This window comes from Aquarana catesbeiana, linkage group LG04 (genome assembly GCF_042186555.1).
Source record: "Aquarana catesbeiana isolate 2022-GZ linkage group LG04, ASM4218655v1, whole genome shotgun sequence".
NCBI lineage: Eukaryota > Metazoa > Chordata > Amphibia > Anura > Ranidae > Aquarana > Aquarana catesbeiana.
In genome coordinates, this window is record NC_133327.1 from 523,889,947 (window position 1) to 523,913,599 (window position 23,653).

General features: G+C 42.8%; 1 protein-coding gene across 4 annotated transcripts in view; it reads left to right on the plus strand.

The window, feature by feature from the left end:
* The window catches only part of ADGB (androglobin), a 505,879-nt gene that overhangs the window by 367,643 nt on the left and 114,583 nt on the right, over positions 1-23,653 (plus strand). For all 4 annotated transcript variants that reach the window (XM_073627819.1, XM_073627820.1, XM_073627821.1 and 1 more), the window contains 2 exons: positions 99-234; positions 3,622-3,753. In XM_073627819.1, coding sequence (XP_073483920.1) covers positions 99-234; positions 3,622-3,753 — 268 coding nt within the window. The remainder of the gene's footprint in view (positions 1-98; positions 235-3,621; positions 3,754-23,653) is intronic.

The window sequence follows — 23,653 nt, forward strand, 5'->3', positions numbered from 1 at the left end:
ACTTACCATTTAAAAAGGCTTCAATGTTCATTATATGAATAACAGATTCTATCTCTGTTTATTTAAGTTGTTCTGAACTTACTTGGACTTTATTTTAGGCTTTTAACATTGCTTTGTGGAAACTTATGAGCGAAGCTGTGGGAAACAAACTTACGCTTGACTTGGTATTTGCATTCCGAGCTTTCACATTGGATTTTTCCATGAATTTGTCGCCAGAATCTCATTCCATGCAAGGTATTTATTAAAGTGTACTAAATCCAACCCTGGGTAAATCAGTTTGCAGTTTCCCACACAACTTCTAATAATGCTTATTCAAGTATTGTCAAAACATCACATGTAATAATGTATCACAATCAGGGAAATGATTACTCAGACTGCAGAATGGCAGCATGCAAAGCAATATATCTATGTTGGGACAGCTTCAGCCACTAAGATAAGAATATAAAATGTCTTTTGAGGCAATTATTATTAGCAAGTACATGCTAGGAAAAATCATGGAAAACATTATAGTTTTTTTTATAATTTGCTCATTGTTCCCTGGCCTAGCGTGCACTCCCTTCATTAACAGAGGGAACTGAGAGAGACTTGAAAACTAGTAGTGAGAACAATTTTCTGTCTGACTGGATGTCAGAACATTCTTGATCAGAAAAGTAAACTCAGGTAGCAGACTGTTCCTATATACATTATACTTAACCACTTCAGTACTGGGCACTTTAGACCCCCTCCTTCACAGACCAATTTTCAGCTTTCAGCGCTGTCAAATTTTAACTGAGAATTGCGCGGTCATGTAATACTGTACCCAAATTACACTGAGCTAGGCGGGGGGAGAACTGTCACAGAGATACGCGTCTCTGTTTACATTGTGACGGGTGTGATTGGACACAGCCGTCACTTGATCAGGAGGGCCAGTCACAGCGCCCATATCCCAATCTCTGCTCAGCTGGATTCTGTGATCATAATGATCACAGGATCGAGCCGCAGCGCGTCTCGTGTCCTCACTCGTTCTGAGGGACTCAGAACAAGGAAAGGGACATCCAGCCGTTTATGTGCAGTGGCCAGGTGGGAGGTGGTTAAAGTCGATTTAAACCCTAATTAAAGGACAGTTTTCAAAAGCACTGTCTATCATAAAAATGTTTATGCCATGTTTTCTTATTTAAAACAAATGCTATTTTCACAGCTTTTGCATCTCAGCACAGCTGATCTACTCTAACCTGTGCAGCCACTTCCTCCCTACATGCATGCACTCCAGTAGTGACTGCATATGAAAGCGTAGGGGGCACTTCTTAATGGTGACAGTGATAGACCATGCCTGTGCTTTTAGGCCCCTTTCACACTTGTGCGACTTGCCCTGCGACTTGGGACTGCAAAGTTGCATGACAAGTCGTACCCCATGATTTCCAATGAGTACCATTCATATCTGTGCAACTTCAAGTCGCACCAACTTCAAAGTAGTCCCTGTACTACTTTGGTCCGACTTTGATGCGAGTTACACAGGCATTCCCTGAAATTGCATCGAAATTGTAGTAAGTAAACTTTGAAGTCGCGGTAGTGTGAAAGAGGCCTCAGTCTACACTGGAAGTGCATGTGCGGGGTGACAACACAGGAGAGCAATTGGGAAACAGGGACAAATTATTGTCAACCTATAACAGGAAGGTAAGGACCTTCATTGCAGGATTACTAGATAATATTTAAAAAGATTGAAGATGACTTTTGAAACTGCATTGCATGTTAAAGATTATATGAGATTTTAGTGGTTGAGTTTAGATCTACCTTAAGGTAATTTATGCAGAAAATGAGAGTGTGAGTCAAAGGGAGAGACATTGGTAAGAAATAAACACATCAAAGTGAAAGTGAAAACACTGGAAAAAGTATAAAAAAAAAAGTTCCACGAAATGGGTAGATTTGGTTTGAATTTTAAAGATGCAACTTATCATTAACCAGAAAATGAAATCTCAGATACGTGCATGCAACTGTAGGTTTAGCCTAAAAGAGAATCACCTCTCACTTTTCAAAGTAGAAATGAATGCAGATTTTTTTTTAATTTTGTATAGAGTAATTGAGGGTTATATCCCCTGTCAGTTTTTTTTTTGTTTTTTTTAGCCAGCTGTGTCCCATTGGGGAACATTCCATTTCCTTTCTGTTTCATAGCCATAGCTAGAAGTGAGAGGACATCCCTCCAAACTGAGGGAAATCCCTAATATTCACCAGGGTCACTAGAACTAGTGTTTCCATTGGAAAATATACCCATTATTACTGTTTTGGTGGCCACTCAAAATTGGGGTTTTTCTTTCAGTTTTAGTGATAATCACCAGTACAAATAGAGAGGATGAATCTCCCTCCCACAGACAGCAATCAAAGCCTGCCAGGTGCTCGAATCCCTCTCCACTTTCTAAAACAAAAAAATGTTTGCCTTCAATTATACTTTGTGAAAATATATTACTAAATATAAACTCGCGCTGATGGAAACAACTCGGTGATAATAAAATGCAGCTGCTGTAAACAAGGTGCTAATCACTTGAATGAATGTGGATAAAGTACAGCGCTCACAACACACAATATAAGTGAAATAAACAAAAAGTCCAAATAAATGTAGATGAAGTGTTCGTCCACAATGAAGTAGGTGCAAAAAATGCTTCACAAACTTGCAGGAGTACAGTGACACCCCCTTTTGCATCCCCACTCACCAGAACAGGATGACCCCCCAGCTTTGCAGTCCAGGGGTCACTTCAGGCCTGTTAATGGTATCCCACACACGTGGATTGGTGTTAAAACATCATATGATGGATTGGTGTAAACATCAGATGATAGATTTCCAATAGGAGGCTCTCAACAGGATATGCAGGCACCCAGAAATAAAAAGAGGATGGACTGATAGTGAAGTACTGTTATAAAATTAGATTTAATGCGCATAGGGATCGGTACTTACAAGACACGATTAAAAACAGGCATGGATTTAGAGCTGTAGATACAGGAAGCAGCCGTTGATAGCGTGCATTCCACGGGCCGGAAGTGACATCAATCAAAACAGGAATTTATGTCAATGCATTTCGCCCTCCCTCAGGGCGTCATCAAGGGGCCTGCATATCCTGTTGAGAGCCTCCTATTGGAAATCTATCATCTGATGTTTACACTGATCCATCATCTGATGTTTTAACACCAATCCACATGTGTGGGATACCATTAACATGCCTGAAGTGACCCCCGGACTGCAAAGCGGGGGGTCGTCCTGTTCTGGTGAGCGGGGGATGCAAAAGGGGGTGTCACTGTACTCCTGCAAGTTTGTGAAGCATTTTTTGCACCTACTTCATTGTGGATGAACACTTCAACTACATTTATTTGGACTTTTTTGATTATTTCACTTATATTGTGTGTTGTGAGCGCTGTACTTTTTTTATCCACATTAAGTTATACTTTAACTCCAGAATATGCTGTTTATTGGGGTAAAGTTTGCACCCATTATGTCCCCAATCTGCCCATAAAATGAACATACATTTCCAGCACACTGTATGTATTTACTTTATCAAAAGCTGTGAATCCCCTTCTCACTTAATGCTGTGATAATAAAATAAACAGATTTAAGTTCCTTGAAAAAATGTATTTGAATAGTACTGTATATTTTAGATACAAAATCTGAAATTCCTGCTTCCTGGCAAAATAGAACAGCTACACCTGTTGAGGAAACTGCTGCAATTAAACTGCAAGCTTGGTGGAGAGAACGGTTTGTTGTGAAGTGTTGGAATGCCAGAAAATCAGGTATGTTGAATAATAAAGTTCGTTTCGTTTTGTTTTTAATCACAGGATATCTCCTTTGCAAATCATGTTTAGCTGTTGTACAGGACCAAAAGGTCTGGGAATTTATTTCTCCTAAACTGGCACAATGCTGGGAGCTTAATGAGGGTTGCGTCCATATCTATGGTATAGGACAGCCCTCAAATTTTGCACTCACATTTTGCAAGTAGAAAATGAGGACTGGCGAGTGTGGGCTGCCTGGGGGAGCGGGGGGGGGGGGTGGTGTGCATTGATGGACACAGGTAGGATGCATTGATGGACACAGGTAGGATGCATTGATGGACACAGGTAGGCTGCATTGATGGACACAGGTAGGGTGCATTTATGGACACAGGTAGGCTGCATTTATTGACACAGGTAGGCTGCATTGATGGGCACAGGTAGGCTGCATTGTTGAGCACAGATGTACAGGAGAGGCGTGATTTGTCTCTCCATCTTTGCCGGATCTGCTCCATTGGGCCAGGCCTTTGGATTTACAGAACAAACTTCTGCCAGCCATACTATATGTCCTTAGGCCTGTCCTTGATAGCCTAAAGTAACAATTTGATCTCCCAAACACATATTTGTTTTTGGGAGATTTGCGTCCATATCTATGGTATAGGACAGCCCTCAAATTTTGCACTCACATTTTGCAAGTAGAAAATGAGGACTGGTGAGCGTGGGCTGCCTGGGGGAGCGGGGGGGGGGGTGGTGTGCATTGATGGACACCGGTAGGATGCATTGATGGACACAGGTAGGCTGCATTGATGGACACAGGTAGGCTGCATTGATGGACACAGGTAGGGTGCATTTATGGACACAGGTAGGGTGCATTTATGGACACAGGTAGGCTGCATTTATTGACACAGGTAGGCTGCATTGATGGGCACAGGTAGGCTGCATTGATGGGCACAGGTAGGCTGCATTGTTGAGCACAGATGTACAGGAGAGGCGTGATTTGTCTCTCCATCTTTGCCGGATCTGCTCCATTGGGCCAGGCCTTTGGATTTACAGAACAAACTTCTGCCAGCCATACTATATGTCCTTAGGCCTGTCCTTGATAGCCTAAAGTAACAATTTGATTTCCCAAACACATATTTGTTTTGATGCATACATCATCGGCATGTCTTCTAGACCCAATATGGTACACAGCCTTTATACCTAACTAGCTCTCAGGGCTGGGCTATGCCCTTCCTTCTCAGAGCTTTGTGCTCAGCTGTCGGTTAATTGCCAAAGACTCTTCATTCCACAGTGACTCACCTGATCTTCATTTCCTGTTCGTCAGCTGGAGCTACTGATTATATAAACTCCCTGGATCAGATCGTCTGTGTCTTTGCCTTGGTCAACATATCCAGACTCTCTCTGCTGTGTTTTCCTGTTATAGACTTTTGCTTGGCTGACTTCCCTTTTGGTTCCTGATCCTATTTGCTGCACCCAACTACGCTGATCTCTGGACCTCTGTTTCTCTGGCTTGTTCTGACTACCTGTCCTGGTTACCGAACTCTGGCTATGTTTTGACTACGTTTGCTCTGTTTATACCATTTTACCATTTTATTAACCAGTTGCCGACCGCCACACGCCGATTTATATCGGCAGAATGGCACGGGGTGGGCAAATGGGCATACCTGTACGTCCGTCCCTCCCTGTGGGTTGCACCCCCCCCCGTGCCTGCAGCGGTCGTATTCATTAGAGGACCGATAAGTCCTCAGGTCCCAGCCAATGTTTTGCCAATGTTTTATGGCCTGGACCTGCTGATCGGTCCTCATGAATGAAATCCTTCCCCTGTCTGTGCATCAGAAACCATGAACCAAACTGAGACAGAAGTACAGTAAAATCACACTTGTTTATTAATAAAAATAAAAAGGTAAATGTATTAAGCATAGTCAAAGCATAGCTAGAGTCCAGTAACCGGATTGGTTAGTCAGCCAAGCCAGAGTTCAGTAACCAAATCGGGTAATCAGCCAAGCCAGAGTTCAGTAACCAGATTGGGTAATCAGCCAGACCAGAAGTCAGGGATCCAAGTAGAGGAACAGCAAGCAGGATAAGGAGTCAGAAGGGATGTCAGCAAAGCCAGTCTTTAAACAGGAACGCAGGAGATAGTTTCTTGTGATGTGACCAAGCCGAAGGCAGGAATGAAGTGAGCTGGAGATCTTTAAGTAGGCAGGACTGACGAGCAAATCCACAACAGCTGGTTAACTGTGGAGAGATGAGAGCTGGCAATTAGCCGACAGCTGAACGGCCAGCTCAGAGAAGGAAGGGCTGAGCCAGCCCTGACACTGTGTAAGTGTAAACACAGACAGGAGGAAGTGATGTCACCTCTCCTTGTGGAGTCTTTTCGATTCCAGTGAGGGGAGAGAAGACGTCTTACCGTGAGTTGCACAACACTAAACTAACACCAGTACACATAGGTACACTTGCCACCCCCCGATTGCCCTCCCAGTTAACCCCTTCACTCCCTGTCACTGTGTAACCAATTGCAGTTTTCAGATTTTTCACTGATCACTGCATTGGTGTCATTTGTGACTGTAATAAGTGTTAGGGCAGTTAGTAGTAGACCCCATTAGGTCTAGGGTACCCCCCTAAACCCCCCTAACAAAAGGGGGTTTAGGGGGTACTCCTTGATCGCCCCCAGTTAACCCTTTCACCCCCTGTGGCCAGTGTCACTAATAGATCTTTTTTCTGATCTGATCTGATCTTTGTGTCACGGGTGACGTTAGTTAGCCAGTTAGTTGATTAGTTTCACTGTCAGGTTTTTATAGTGTCAGGTACCCCCATATATTACCTAATAAAGGTTTTAACCCCCTGATTGCCCCCTAGTTAACCCTTTCACCCCCTGTCACCAGTGATCACCGTGTTAGTGTTATGGGTGATGCTGGTTAGTTTGTTTGTTTTTTATAGCGACAGGGCACCCGCCATATATTACCCAATAAAGGTTTAACCCCCTGATCGCCCGGCGGGTGATATCAGTTTTTAGCATCAGTCAGGGTCTGCGTCACCCCAGGCAGCATCAGATTAGTGTCAGTAGCGCTAACACCCACGCACGCAATCGCTAACACCCACGCACGCACCATACACCTCCCTTAGTAGTACTGAATGGATCGATATCTTTGATCTGATCAGAACTATATTAGCATCCTCAATAGTTTAGGGTTCCCAAAAACGCAGCATTAGCAAAATCAGCCCAGATACCTGCTAGCACCTGCGTTTAGCCCCTCTGCCCAGCCCACCCAAGTGCAGTATCAATCGATCACTGTCACTGACAAAAACACAACACACATAACTGCAGCGTTCGCAGAGTCAGGCCGGATCCCTGCGAGCGCTAACAGTTTTTTTGGTAGCTTTTGAATCAGTCGCTGACAGTCAGGAGCTCTTTTTCCTGTGAGTCTCACTAGTATACCAGTAAATTTAGAGATCAAAATATCAAATCGAAGGTACACTAGTAAAGAGGCCTACACGTTTCTGAGCATGACAGATAGTGAAGAGGAAGTCACCCATCTGTCAGATTCAGGCTCATAATATGATCTTGTAGACAGCAACGGCACCCTGACAGATAGCTCTGACAATGGAGTTGTGCTCCCTGCCAAGGTCAGGCGTACCCGACCCCGTTCTTCTGCTGTTGTTGAGGTGCAAGAACCGCAGGGCTCTCGTATGGAGCAGAGAGCCAGTACTAGTGCCACTCATCCTTCTGGTGAACTGACAAGCACCAGCGGCCTAGTACACCCAGGTTGTAGTCAAACCAGCACTGCAGTATCACGTGGTGATGTGGCAAGTCCCATAAGTGCAGTTCAAGCTGGTGAGGTGGCTAGCACAACTAGTGTCCCACAGCCACCAAGAAGACAAAGACAGGCCCGTCGTGCCCATAGTGCCCTTCCAGCTGCATTTGCCAATCCTAATTGGGAGCCCACCACTTCTGCAGCACCCGTACTTCCCCCATTCACTGACCAACCCGGAATTCAGGTGGAAACAGTTGATTTTATGTCACTTGATTTTTATTCACTGTTTTTCACAAATCTCTATAGATCTATTGTGGACCAAAGCAATTTGTATACTGGTCAATTCATCGCCACTAATCCCCACTTGACCTTTGCCAGAGAATGGAAACCTATTACGATACGAGCAGATCTTGCGGTTCATGCACTTCAATGATAATTAACTCTGTCATCCTCGGGGTGACCCTGGATACGATTGGCTCTACAAAATTCGGCACCTCGTAAACCACTTTAACCAACAGTTTGCAGCCTTGTTTACTCCCGATCAAGTTGTGTGCATTTATGAGTCCCTGATTAAGTTTTCTGGCCGCTTGTCTTTCAAACAGTATCTTTCCAGCAGGTGTGCCAGATATGGGGTCAAGATGTATAAGCTCTGTGACAGGGCCACAGGCTATATATATATATATATATATATATATATATATATATATATATATATATATATAGTTTTATGGTTTACGAGGGAAGAGATAGTCACGTAGAGCCAGAAAACTGCACAGACTACATAGGGAGTGTTGGTAAGATTGTGTGGGACTTGGTGTCACCCTTATTCGGAAAGGGGTACCACTTGTATGTGGACAATTATTACACAAGCATGCCACTTTTTAGTCACTTGTTTCGGAAAGGGGTACCACTTGTATGTGGACAATTATTACACAAGCATGCCACTTTTTAGTCACTTGTTTGATCATGGAATTGACGCATGTGGCACCGTGAAATCTAATCGCCGAGGCTTACCCCAGCGGCTTGTAAATTCCCATCTTAGGCTTGGGGAGAGAGTCTGCTTGAAGTGTAATAATTTGCTCGCTGTGAAGTGGAGGCATAATCGGAATGTTTTCATTCTGTCCTCCCTTCAGACAGACACGATGGTCCAAATTCCTACAGCGACTAGTGTTGTGGAGAAACCCCTCTGTGTCCACGAATATAACCTTAATATGGGAGGGGTGGACCTCAAGGACCAGTTGTTGGCGCCGTACTTAGTTGCCTGTAAGGCCAGATGCTGGCACAAGAAAGTGTCTGTATACTTATTTCAATTGGCTCTGCTGAAGCTTATGTGCTATATAAAGCTTCAGGACTAACTGGATCCTTCCTTAAATTCCAGGAAGAGATCATCACAGCCCTTCTGTTTCCAGACGGTGCTGTGGCCCAACTTCCCAATCCAAATGCAGTAAGAGGCATTTTCCGTATGTCCTCCCTGGTACCCCTACCCAACGAGCCCCCCAAAAGAAAATGTCATGTCTGTAGAAAGCACAGATATAGGCGTGACACCCGCTATTATTGTCCCTCCTGTCCTGACCATCCTGGTCTTTGCATTGGTGAATGTTTTGAACGTTACCACACACTAGTGGAGTATTAGCGTAGGGTACAGCACAGCACAAACTAGGACACACTTTCACTGGGTCTCCTTGTTCTGCTCTTTTTTACTGTATTCTACAATGCAGTGTTTTATTGTTACTATGTTTTACCATGTTTGCTTTTCAGGTATGTAATTGTTTTTTACTTTACTGTTTACTGTGTTTTATTGTTAACCATTTTTATTGTTTTCAGGTACGCCATTCAGCTGCAGCACTGATTTATTTATCTTGGCAGCAACAGCGTTTGCTCCCACGATACGTAAATCAGCGACTCCAGCGCTGTAGGAAGTTATTTCACCACCACAAAAAAATGGTGCATGTATGCCCATACCCACCGATTCATCTCTTAATTTCATGCAGCCCTCAGGCTGCAGGAAAAAAAGAACATTACAATGTATGCCCAACAAGGATCAGCAACGTACTGGTATGTTGCTGGACTTTGAGTGGTTGTACCAGAATGATGCCTGCAGGTTTAGGTATCATCTTGGTATCATTCTTTTCAGCCAGCGGTCGGCTTTCATGTAAAAGCAATCCTAGTGGCTAATTAGCCTCTAGACTGCTTTTACAAGCAGTGGGAGGGAACGCCCCCCCACCATCTTCCATACCTTGGGGTGTCTACTTTCCAAAATGGGATCATTTGGGAGGTTTTGTGCTATCTGGGCATTTCATGGCCTTCCAAATCTGTGATAGGCAGTGAGGAGTGAAATCAAAAATTTACACCCTTAGAAGGCCTGAAGGCGGTGATTGGTTTTTGGGGTCCTGTACGTGGATAGACTGCCACACATGTGGTATCCCCATACTCAGGAGAAGCAGCAGAATGTTTTTTGGGTTGTAATTCCACATATAACCATGCCATATTTGAACAATATATCATTTAGTGACAACTTTATGTAAAAAAAAAAACAATTCTAAATTTCCTGAAACTTGTGGCAATATATAAAATATTCCATGGACTCAACATGCCTCTCAGCAAAATAGCTTGAAGTGTCTTCTTTCCAAAATGGGGTTATTTGGGGGGGGGGTGGTGTTGTGCTATCTTGTCATTTCATGGCTACCGAACCTGAAACTGTGATAGGTAGCGAGGAAGGGAAATCACCATTTTACGCCCTTAGAAAGCCTGAAGGTGGTGATTGGTTTTTGGGGTCCTGTACACGGCTAGGTTCCCAAAAAGTCTCACATATGTGGTATCCCCGTACTCAGGAGAAGCAGCAGAATGTATTTTGGGGTGTAATTTCACATATGCCAATGGCATGTTTAAGCAATAGATCATTTAGTGACAACTTTGTGCAAAAAAAAAAAATAGTGTAATTTTCCCGCAACTTGTGTCAAAATATAAAATATTCCATGGACTCAACATGCCTCTCATCAAATAGCTTGGGGTGTCTACTTTCCAAAATGGTGTGTGTGTGTGGGGGGGGTTGTGCTATCTTGGCATTTTATGGCCTTCGAAACTGTGATAGGTAGTGAGGAGTGAAATCAAAAATTTACACCCTTAGAAATCCTGAAGGCGGTGCTTGGTTTTCGGGGTCCTGTACGCGGCTGGCTCCCAGTAAGTCTTGCACATGAGGTAGCCCCATACACAGGAGAAGCAGCAGAATGTATTTTAGGGTGTAATTCCACATATAATCATGGCACGTATGAGCAATATATCATTTAGTGACTACTTTGTGTAATTTTTATTTTTTTTATTTGTAATTTTTCAATCACTAAAATATTCAGTGGGCTCAACATGCCTTTCAGCAATTTCCTTGGAGTGTATACTGTCCAAAATGGGGTCATTTGGGGGGGTGATACTGCCCTGTCATTTTAGCACCTCAAGAAATGAGATAGGCAGTCATAAACTAAAAGCTGTGTAAATTCCAGAAAATTTACCCTAGTTTGTAGACGCTATAACTCATGTAGCTGAATACATTTTGGCCTAAATGTATGACTAAAACTGAGTTTTGAATTTTTTTTATAACAAAATTAAAAAATATAATTTTTTTTTCAAAATTTTCGGTCTTTTTCCATTTATATCGCAAAAAAAAAAAATCGCAGAAGAAATCAAATACCATCAAAAGAAAGCTCTATTTGTGGGGAAAAAAAAGGATGCAAATTTTGTTTGGGTACAGCATTGCATGACCGCGTAATTACCAGTTAAAGCAGCGCAGTGCCAAATTGTAAAAAGTGCTCTGGTCATTGAGCAGCCAAATCCTCTGGGGCTGAAGTGGTTAAATAGTGTGATTTTTACTGCACTTCTGTCTCAGTCTGATTCATGGTTTCTGACAGTAGGCAAAGGCCATGTTCAATTCATAAGTTGCAGTCAATCCACTTGTTGGTAATATTTTTTGGATTGGATGAGCAGGATCACCACATGGATCAGTTTGCTATAGCGTTACAGACACTCCAGAATCGCACTGCTCACCTGGAATCTTCCACTGTGGCTGCTCCGGAACAACCTGTGTGCAGGCACCTGCCTCGAGTATTACCTCTATAAGTGGTATGTCTGGTTCCGCTCCGCTTCCCCTGCGATTCGGGGGCTATCCAGTTCAATACAGAGTGTTTCTCAACCAGGTTGAGATATACTTTGAGATGCTGCCCCAGGCGTTTCTAATGGACAGAAGCAAAGTAGGCTTCGTGATTTCTTTGCTTTATAAGAGAGCCTTGGCCTGGGAAAACCCTCTATGGGAGACACAAAAACCTGTCGTCCTGAGTTACCCAGAGTTTGCGGCTTCCTTTAAAACGGTATTTGACATTCCCGCACGCTCCACTTCTGCTGCCAAAAGCCTCATGTCCATCAAACGGTAAGAGAACTGTTGCCAATTACGCCATTGACTTACGTACTCCCGCAGCAGAGGTTGCTTGGAACAATGCGACCCTCATGGCTGCTTTTTCTCATGGTCCGGATAACATCAAAGATAAGATAGCAGCTCGAGACATACTCACTGAGCTGGAGAAGTTGATCATGTTTGCCATTCTTATTGACTCCAGACTCAAAAAGAGACCTTCCTTTAAGGAGGGCTTGCGGAAGCCTCCTGTACATTTTGGCTCCGAGCTTTATAGTCCTACCCTTACCTTCCTCACCTCCCATACCTCCTGGTACCGAGTCTGCCAGTGAGGTAGAACCCATGCAGTTGGGCTTCACACGTCTCTCTGTCCTACCCGTCCAGGAAAACGCTTCCACCTGAGGTCCTGTAGGGGACAGACCTTGGGTGGCATTGTTACGCCCCCAGTTATCCAAAAGGATAAGCCCCTGGTTCCGGTTACCCTTTCTTGGCCTGAGTCGTCCATCTAGATACAGGCTCTAATCGACTCTGGGGCTGCAGACCTGTTCATAGATGGTGCCTTTGTGTCTAAGCACTTGATTCCACTGCAGCTTCGTGCCACTCCACTTGCCATTGAGGCTATTGATGGGAGACCTCTACAGCCTGCCCATGTGACTCATGAGACTGTTCCATTTACCATGGCCATAGAGGCTCTTCACCAGGAGATAATCCAATTCCAAGTCATTTCCTCAGCTCATTTTTCGGTGGTTATTGGTTATCCTTGGTTACAGAGGCACAACCCCTCTTTTGATTGGCTTCATGCTGAGGTTCTTTCCTGGTCGCTACAATGCAGGGAGACATGTTTTCTGAAAGTGGGTAGGTCTTGTGCACCCCTTCACTCTCCGTCCTGCCGGAGGAGTACCGCGAATATTGCAATGTCTTTGGCAAAGGTCAAGCCAGTAGTTTGCCTCCGCACCGGTCATAAGATTGCGCAATTGACCTTCAATCCATACCCCCTCGTATTCGGGTCTACCCTTTGTCTGTCTCAGAGGACAAAGCCATGGAGGAGTATGTGGCCGACGCAATTTCTCGAGGATTCATGCGTAAATCCTTGTCTCCTGCTAGTGCTGGTTTCTTCTTTCTGAAAAAGACGAATGGTGAACTGAGACCTTGTATTGATTATAGGGGTCTCAATCGCTTCACGATTAAGAACATGTATCTGATTCCTTTGATTACGGAGTTATTTGACTGCCTCAAGGGAGCAACGTTTTTTCTGAAGCTTGATTTGCAAGGGGTATATGATCTCGTGAGGATCAAGGAGGGCGAGGAATGGAAAACTGCGTTTAATACCAGAACAGAACATTATGAATACCTAGTAAAGCCGTTGGTCTTTGCAATGCTCCAGCAGTTTTCCAGGAATTTATCAATGATGTCCTCCGAGATTTGTTACAGCTATCTGTTTTGGTTTATCTCAACGAAATTCTCATATTTTCCAAGTACCTAGAGAGCAATCATACAGATGTCTGCCGTGTGCTGCAGAGGTTGAGAGATAACCTGTATTGCAAATTGAAGAAGTGCGAGTTTCATTGTGAACAGGTTAAATTCCTGGGTTATGTCATTTCCACTGCTGGTTTTTCAATGGACCTAGAGAAACTTTCATCAGCACTACCGTGGCCCCAACCCGTGGGTTTACGACCATTGAAGCATTTCTTGGCTTTGCCAATTATTATCGGAAATGTATTCGTAACTTCATGTCTCTGGTCAAACCCCTGACTGATATGACCAGAAAGGATGGTAAACCACAGAATTGGTCTCCAGATTCCATTAATGCCTTTGAGAGTCTCAAGGCTGCCTTTGCTTCTGCTCCTGTGTTGGTACATCCTGATCCCATGGTACCTTTCATCCTTGAGGTTAATGCATATGAGACTGGAGTTGGTGCCCTGCTGTCTCAACATCCTACCTCTGAGAGCGCTATGCATCCTTGTGGCTACTTTTTCAAGAAATTATCTCCTGTGGAATGAAATTATGAGATTGGGGACAGAGTTGTTAGCAATCATTTTAGCCCTTAAAGAATAGAGGCATCTCCTCGAAGGTACCACTGTGCTGGTTCTTATTCTGACTGACCCTAAGAATCTCACATTCTTGTCTGATGCTAAGCGCCTCTCTCCCAGAAGGGCGCAATGGGCTCCTTTCTTGTCAAGTACAAGTTCAATTACATAGTCTCATTCTTACCCGGTAGTAAGAATGTAAGGGCAGATGCAATGTTGCAACAGTTTTCCTCCACTTCTGGCTACGGTTCGCACCAGTCTCACTTCTCCTTTGGGGGACAAAATTCTTGCCACCCAGATCCATTCTCCTCCTGTGAAACCGCTGGTTTGTCCCTGAAAGTCTCCGTAATGTCGTGCTCTAGACTTACCATTCTCCCAAGACTGCTTGGCCACCCAGTGAAGAATCAACTCGTTTGGGGCATTTCCCAAAACTTCTAGTGGCCTAGTCTATGTGCTGATGTAGCCGCCTTCATAGCTGCTTGTTCCGTGTGTGCTCAGAGTAATGCCGCGTACACACGAGCGGACTTTGCGGCAGACTTTGCCCGGCGGACTTTTCAACGTACTTTACGACGGACTTTCTGAATGAACGGACTTGCCTACACACAATCCACCAAAGTCCGACGAATTCGTACGTGATGACGTACGACAGGACTAAAATAAGGAAGTTCATAGCCAGTAGCCAATAGCTGCCCTAGCGTGGCTTTTTGTCCGTCGAACTAGCAGATAGACGAGCGGACTTTTCAACCGGACTCGATTTCAACGGATTGATTTAAAACATGTTTCAAATCTAAGTCCGTCCAACTTTTAAGAAAACAAAGTCCGCTGGAGCCCACACACGATCGAATTGTCCGACGAAATCCAGTACGCCGGACCAATTCTGCTGTAAAGTCCGCTCGTGTGTACGCGGCACCCTCCCGTGGACCTCCTACAACCCATACCCAATGGAGAGAGGCCTTGGAACCACCTGTCTATGGAATTCATTGTGGAGTTACCCAACTTTCAGAGCAACATAGTTATCCTTATGGTGGTTGACTGGTTCTCGAAAATGTCTCATTGTATTCCACTTAAAAAGTTGCTCACATCTAAAGAACTGGCTTCCATTTTTGCTCGGGAGATGTTCTATTATCATTTATTATTAATAAATAACCCATGCCACCCTATTTATTTATTTTATTTTTTATTATTATATTTTTTTAGAACCTAACCCTCCACAACTGTTTGTTCACTGAGGTTCTCTAACAAACCTCTGAGGGCTTCACAGAATTTATACTAAGAATAAATTACACACATGTGGGCTCTATTTATTAATTAGGTGACTTCTGAAGGCAATTGGTTCCACTCTATTTTATTTAGGGGTATCAGAGTCGCAAAAAATCCCAATAAAATACATTTACGTTTTTGGTTGTAACATGACAAAATGTAGAAAATTTCAAGGGGTTTGAATACTTTTTAAAGACACTGATTGTTCCTTTTCGTAGTGCATAACGTGTGCCTTTCCTAATTTTGTGCTATATTGAACATGAACCCAATGGTCTTTGACTTGTATCTTTGTGACCACTCCTGCTTGGTCACACAAGCATACTTTCTGTGTCTAGGTTAGGTAATAAGCTAAAATTTAGAGTGCTTTGTAATTGTTTTTTTGTATCTTAATTGAGCCTGGGAATGCTCATAGTGCTCTGTTTTGTATTCGATCTTTAAAATTATTTAAAAAGTATTGCATAAAGATTTAAGTTTGAAAGTGGGAAATGGCACTAAAGTCTAATTATTATTCATATTATTACTTTTCAACAGTGCATTTTTAAGATCTGCAATGTCTGATAAAGTATTGTGCACTGGGTATTATTACTCTCCACTCAGATGGGTGGGGCCGTATGGATGACAGGGCCTGCTAGCTCCTCCCCCTCCTACACTTATACTTCCGGGTCATTTTCCCTATTTAATCTTCACACTCAGCCGACTAATCAGACAACCTGAAGAAGGGACGTGTGGCGGTTCAATGGCTTTGTGCTTTGGCTTTGTGCTGGATTTCCCTGAGCCCCTGTGTCATCCATGCGGCTCCAGCTTCCAGGTGCTGTCAGTTTTTTAATCCAAGTCTCTGCATGACCATCAATTGACTACTGTATGCCTGGGTGAACATTTTATTATTTTTTTTAACAATATTAAAAAGTTTTTACTTTGCCTCTTAGTGTCCTAATTATGTCTGCTGATCAGTGCTGTTCACCCCTTTGATTATATCTTCTGTCCTCATTTGTCTATGAGTTTTGGACAGCAGCGGCCACAGCTACATTTAATTTTTCTTTTTGACTTTTCACTTGGTCTTTGCACCTGGATTTTTGTTTTTAGTAATCCGTATGATCAACCCAGTGGCTTACGCTTTAGACTTTCCTTCTAGTTTGCGTATTTCAAATGTTTTTCATGTCTCCTTATTAAAACCTTTGGTATGCAACCGTTTCACCACTTCGGTACCTTGTCCTCACCCAGTTCAGGTTGAGAACCATGAAGTATCTTTCCTGGGCGCATACAATACCTGGTTCTTTGGGAGGGGTACAGTTCGGAGGAATGCTCTTGGGTCTCATCCTCGTATGTAGGAAGTACATGCTCTTGTCCTCCTCAGTGCCTTCCATAGACGTTTTCCCCTCAAACTTGGTGGTCCTCCGAGATGGGGGGGTCGTGGAGGAGGGGTACTGTCAGGGCTGGGCTCAGCCCTTCCTTCTCAGAGCTCTGTGCGCAGCTGTCGGTTAATTGCCAAAGACTCTTCATTCCACAGTGACTCACCTGGTCTTCATTTCCTGCTCGTCAGCTGGAGCTTTTGGTTATATAAACTCCCTGGATCAGATTGTCTGCCTTTGCCTTGGTCAACATATCCGGACTCTCTCTGCTGTGTTTTTCTGTGACTTTTGCTTGGCTGACTTCCCTTCTGGTTCCTGATGCTGTTTACTGCACCCAACTTTGCTGATCTCTGGACCCCTGTTTCTCTTGCTTGTTCTGACTACCCGTCCTGGTTACCGAACTCTGGCTATGGTTTCTCGCAAACTGCAAACGGGACTTCTTATGGCTTTCTTTCAACAATGGCTTTCTTCTTGCCACTCTTCCATAACGGCCAGATTTGTGGAGTGCACAACTAATAGTTGTCCTGTGGACAGATTCCCCTACCTGAGCTGTGGATCTCTGCAGGTCCTTCAAAGTTACCATGGGCCTCTTGGCTGCTTCTTTGATTAATGCTCTCCTTACCTGGCCTGTCAGTTTAGGTGGACGGCCATGTCTTGGTAGGTTTGCAGTTGTGCCATACTCTTTCTGTTTTCAGATGATGGATTAAACAGTGCTCTGTAAGATATTCAAAGCTTGGGATATTTTTTTAGAACCTAACCCTCCACAACTGTTTGTTCACTGAGGTTCTCTAACAAACCTCTGAGGGTTTCACAGAATTTATACTAAGAATAAATTACACAGGTGGGCTCTATTTATTAATTAGGTGACTTCTGAAGGCAATTGGTTCCACTCTATTTTATTTAGGGGTATCAGAGTCGCAAAAATCCCAATGAAATACATTTACGTTTTTGGTTGTAACATGACAAAATGTGGAAAATTTCAAGGGGTACGAATACTTTTTAAAGACACTGATTGTTCCTTTTCGTAGTGCATAACGTGTGCCTTTCCTAATTTTGTGCTGTATTGAACATGAACCCAATGGTCTTTGACTTGTATATTTGTGACCACTCCTGCTTGGTCACACAAGCATACTTTCTGTGTCTAGGTTAGGTAATAAGCTAAAATTTAGAGTGCTTTGTAATTGTTTTTTTGTATCTTAATTGAGCCTGGGAATGCTCATAGTGCTCTGTTTTGTATTCAATCTTTAAAATTATTTAAAAAGTATTGCATAAAGATTTAAGTTTGAAAGTGGGAAATGGCACTAAAGTCTTGTTGTAGCAGTATGACCATTATAAAGCCATATTGCTGCTTTACAACTTGACCCCTTATTCATGCCTATTTAAAGAGAATGTGTAATGGCTCTGCATATATTTTTTATAATGCTCTGTTGTTTGCAGTGCTCAGCAACTCTAGCTAAAATGTATCCACACAAGGGAATTAGTAACAGCAATGACTCACTTTTCCCTATAGTCAAAGAGCTCCTGCTGTATTCTCCTTTTAGAAAACTCAAAGTGCTCTGGGAATCCTTGTTTGAACCCAATGACATGTTTTTTTCTATATTTAAAATGTATTGTAAAACAAAGATCCTACATACATACTGTAGTTGAAACATAATTTTACAAAAACGTATAACTTTACAAAGAAAACCTTTAGCTGCCTTCACATCTATATATGTTGTGTAAATGCAGAGTAAAATGCTTTGTTATAATGCTTACTAATGCATTGCATGGTACTGCATGCCACTGTGCGGAACAATGAGGTGCCATTCATTTCAAATAGAACCTCAACACATATATTCCATAAGAACCATCATTTCAGCTCATGCATTGCCTTAAAATATTGCTGCAGGTCCAGCTTTTTCTGTGTTGTGGTGTGCTGGCAGTGTTAACACCAGGGCTTTTTTTCACAGAAAATAGGTGCACGAACTCAACCATGACCACTCAAAACCCCCTTGACCCCCACACACCCCTCAAACAGCATCAAATACTGGTTGTGGTCACATCTCACTAACAGTGGGAGGGTCTTAAAGGGGAGTGCATTATGTATAGAGTGCAGAGTCCGGGGGTGCGCTGCATACAGAGTGCAGCATTCAGATGTGCACTACAGAGTGCAGTGTTCAGTCTTCTTACACAGCTGTTTACCTCTGCATCCCCCATCCACATCTCACTTTCCCCCCTCTTCCCAGCCGGCTCTTGGACCTCCCCGCACACTGTAAATGGCTCCGCCTCTATCACGTGCAGGGAGATTATCCAGTGGGGGTGTCCGCATCTGCACTGCACCCCAGGCACCCACATCTCCCTTTTCCCCATCCTGCACTCAGTGGGGGCCACTCAGGAAACCAGATTTGTGGGAGCTGCTGAAGACAAGCTGTCACTTGTAAACACAGAAGTCGGACTTCTGTGTTTACAAGTGATAGTGCTGAGCAGGGAGCAGAGGGTCTGAGCCAGAGGTGGTGGAACTGAATTCCACCAAGTTCCAGCTGAAAAAAAGCTCTGGTTAACACAAAGCTAAAGTGTGAATGAGCCGTTACAGGTTCCTAAAGAGCATAATTACCATTGTCATGTGACATCTGTGTTACAGACAGTGAAGAACAGCATATATATGCAGAAGTACCCATGCTATAACCATCCTCAATAGAGCTGAATTCAGAAGAGAGATTAAACATACCTTTACCTTCATCGAGAAACCTAGATTGAGTCCCCATGCATGAATTTGTACATTCACTTTGGGTATGATTAGAAGTTTTGAGTGCAGTTTGGGCTTGTCAGAACATGATGACTGATTACAGATACATAACAATGCATAAAAGTTTTTTGAAAGTGTCACTTTATTATAAAATCCCAATATTTTATCCTGCATTCTGCTCTTTCCTTGGATTATTCATGTCAGTTTATCAGAAGTGGCATTTCTCTGCCACACACCGCTTTCTATAAATTGTCAGATTTATCTGTTCTCCTCTTAATATGATGTGGCACAGCAAGAGCCTAGCAATTAAGTATAAGATCTGAAAGAAAAGTAGTCTTATAGTGCTTGGAAGCATTGACAGATGAAACATGAGAGGTGTTTACTTGTAAGACAGGTAGACTAAATTCAGTTTCCAAGCAACAGGACTTTAAATGCATTACTAAGGTTTAAATGCAAAAAGAAAAAAATAGTTTTTTTTTTTTTTTCGGAAAACGTCTTTGAACTCAGCAGATATAGCAAGCAGCATTCAGATTTATTTCCACAGATGAGCAAAATAATCAAAATCAGATTGTGTCTTGTAACACAAATTCATTCAAAGTATCCATAAATCAGTCATATCCAGCCCTAAGCGAAAAAGAAATCTGCTTACAGGTCTAAAAACCTGAATTAAGTGCATGTAAGGCGCACTAAAGGTACTTTTTTCACCTTGGACGCTATCTAAATGTTTGTCACCCAAGCTCGTATACCCTTGGTCTGTGAACTGGAGTGATTTGGAGTTATTTAAGATTTCTGAAATTCATTTTACTAAAAATGTTACTTAACATACAATCTTCTTTAAAAATCCAAGGGAAAAAGCAACTGCCACAAAATGGCTGGACCACTCAAATAATACAAAATAATAAACATATATTGCTCTTTACTATTTGCAGTTATTTTTATTTTTTTTAGTATCTCTTGCTTATTATACATTTTTATATGTTTTTGGTTTATTAGCTGGTTGGTAAGACTGAGGCTTACTCCACACTAATAAACAATTGTTCACTTTTGGGGTTTTTCAACATTCAGGTACCTTGAGGATATTCATGTTTATAGGGCGGATACTGCCATACACACATTATATGGATTTTATATGTTTTAATTGTTTTTTGGGGGTTATAGTTTTTTATATTTGCAACAATAATCTGTGTATTTTTATACATTCTTTATTTAAGTTTTTTATTTTTAAATGATACGAAAAATATACTGTAGATCAATATGATCAGAACATGGAAAGGTTACAGTACAACATTACAATCATGGAACAAGCAACACAATCAGATATAATCTAGGAATCTTTTTAATACTTCTATATTATTTATGTGGTGCAGCCATTTTATAGGGGTTGTACTTTTTTCTTGTTTCCTTGTTTCATGTTTTCTGTTTCTAATGCCTGGCTAGTACATCAAGGTGGTGAGGTTCTAAAATGTTATAGCATTAAAAAAAAAATAGGGGGGCAGAACTAGCTGAAGACCGTGATGGACGCTTAAGAGTGGAGATTCAGTACCAGCGGGACAACCACGGCTCATATCGACCTACCAGGGCCATCTCTTCTCATCCTAACCTGGCGTTCTTGCTTCACAGCACCCGAGGAACAAGAACCCATCATGCCCAGGTGCAGGAAGGAGGGGAATCGCCCTCTGAAACTCACGGAGTTCTTCACTCTCAGGCCTAAACAAAATGGCGCCAGCTTCTCATCCACCCGGCATCTGGCTTTCCTAATCATTTGGCACAGAAGGGGAAAACTAAAAAAAGAAGCAGCCCTCCTAAATGCCCACAATTTTCGCCAGCTACATCATCCTCTGGAAGCCCAGAAAAGGCGAGATTCTGGATGGATGCCACAGATCATGAGGTGAGCTTTCCACATGATTCAGGGGATGACACCAGGGAGCTGCCAGATTCCATAGATCTATTCCCCACTAATAACCAGCCTGTTATAGACACTGTTCTAAAGGAGATGCTAGTCTCCCTCAGAAGCTCTCTCCATTCAGATATGATATCTTGTGTACACAAATTCAGCACAGAACTATGGTCTGTTTCAGCTGGAGTGTCACACACAGAGACCAAGATGGGAGAATATACAACCACAATTAACAACTTGGTAGATGCTAATGAAAGCAAAGAGGATGATTTGGAGGTGATTAAGGCCAAAATGGCAGACATAGAGGACAGATTCAGAAGGAATAATGTAAAGATAAGGGGGATCCCAGAATCTGTCCAGCAGCAAGAACAGAAGAATTATGTCTCCCAGCTATTTAACACAGTAATGCCCGATATGTCTGCCTCAGACCTTACAGTGGACAGAATACACTGTCTCCCTAAGCCCACTTATCTCTCTGACAACTTACCTAGAGATGTCATACTGAGACTTCTTTTTTTACCATACTAAGGAAAGGTTAATGGCAGCATCTAGGCAGAGAGATCAGATCCCTGCTCCATACTCTAACCTGCAATTCTATTGCTCACTTGTCATAGTACATGCTCGAAAAGTGCAGAAACCTGAATACTATCACAAAAGTCCTCAGGAATCACAAACTCAGTTATATATGGGGATATCCGACTAAGCTGATTGTCACCAAAGATGGCATAGAGCATGTGATGGATTTGGTTGCTAAAGGCATGGCCCTGCTGAATGCATGGGGGATTGTTCCTGAATTTCAAGCACATCCCCATCAGAGGGGCAACTACACCAGCCCTGACCCTGAATGGTGCACAGTAAATCACAAGAACGCCCGTACTCATACCTAACCTAGACTAGGGTAATGCTCATCCACACAGATACCTGCTTGGGAGGATTTCCCTTTGATCCAAACAGTTTTTTCTGATTCTTTTTTTCCCCCACCATATTTCTGAGTGGCTATGAGCCACACCCAACCACCTTTTTTTTTGCTGTTTGGCCGTTTGCCACTGTCATGTTCTGTTATTGTTTGTGTAAACCTCACCTTTCTATTTCAACAGTCAGAAGTGATCTTGCATCTCCAAGGACACCAAGGAGCACCACCAAGATGACAACATGGAGTTCAGAGCCTCATTAGATTCCAGCCCCCTTGGCATATGGTTCGTGACACCGCCAAATGTAAATACGCACCACCCAGCACTACCACACTCTTCTTCTATGGCGGTAAATTTTCTGACAATTAACTCTAAGGGACTTAACCATCCGGCCAAGCAAAGGTCTCTTTGGAAGGAAGCCCTCCAACAAAAATGTGACATCATGTGTCCAAGAGACACACTTTCATAACTTGTCACCTCCTAGGTGCACGCACCCTAAGTTTTCATTCATATACACTGCCAATGCACAAGCAAAAAAGGGAGTGCTGGTAGCAGTAAGAGACACAGTAGCCTTCCGGCTCTACGAGGTTATCACAGATCCACAGGGTCGCTTTATAATCCTTGTGTGTGACATAAACTCCACTACCTACACTGTGGAGAATATTTACGCTCCCAATACAAGACAGATCAGGTTCTTTCACAGGATTATGAAGAAAATTTGCTCAATACAGAGGGGTATGTTGCTGCTTTGCGGGGACTTAAACATCAACATACTCGCGATCCATCTTTTGACTCCACCTCAAAACCGAAATGCTCTCCACCATCACTATAATTGGTCCTCAGAACCTACGAATTGTATGAAGCCTGGAGATGCCTCAACGCTAACGAAAAAGACTATTCATTCTTCTCTAGCAGCCATAGATCTTATAGCACAATTGACTTATTCTTGGTAGACAAATGAAAGTTGTTTAAATGTAAATCTGCCCAAATCAATAATATCACTTGGTCGGACCATGCCTCGGTGAAGTTAGCAGTAGGGGACTCTACCACCCACAACCCCACATTTATATGGAGAGCCAACCCCCGACTTTTCCAGGATGCTCCGACCAAGTTTAAAATTGAACAACAGCTTAACGAGTTTTTTGAGAACAATTGTGATTTGGTTACCGATCCATTTACTGTATGGAATGCTTACAAGGCATTTGTAAGAGGTATTCTGATACAACCAGGGGCGAGAATTAAGAGGTTGAGGCAGCAGCACATTGTGGCATTAATATCCAAAATTGACCCTCTTGAAAAACAAAATATGTCACATCCCTCCCAACAAATGACAGATCAACTGACAAAATTCCGTAACAAACTTAGATTGCTCTTCCTGGAGGACTTTGAAAAGGCCTCCAGGAGACTTAAATTGTCCTATTATACAAGTGGCAACAGAGCAGGAAAACTTCTGGCTATCCAGATTAGAGGCCATAGATCTTTAACCCAAATCCCATACATAATACAACCCAATACCCAAACAAAACCGTACCATCCCCAAGCCATAGCGGATGCCTTCAGTCAATATTATGGTTCACTATATAATCTTAAGAACGACCCTACCATAC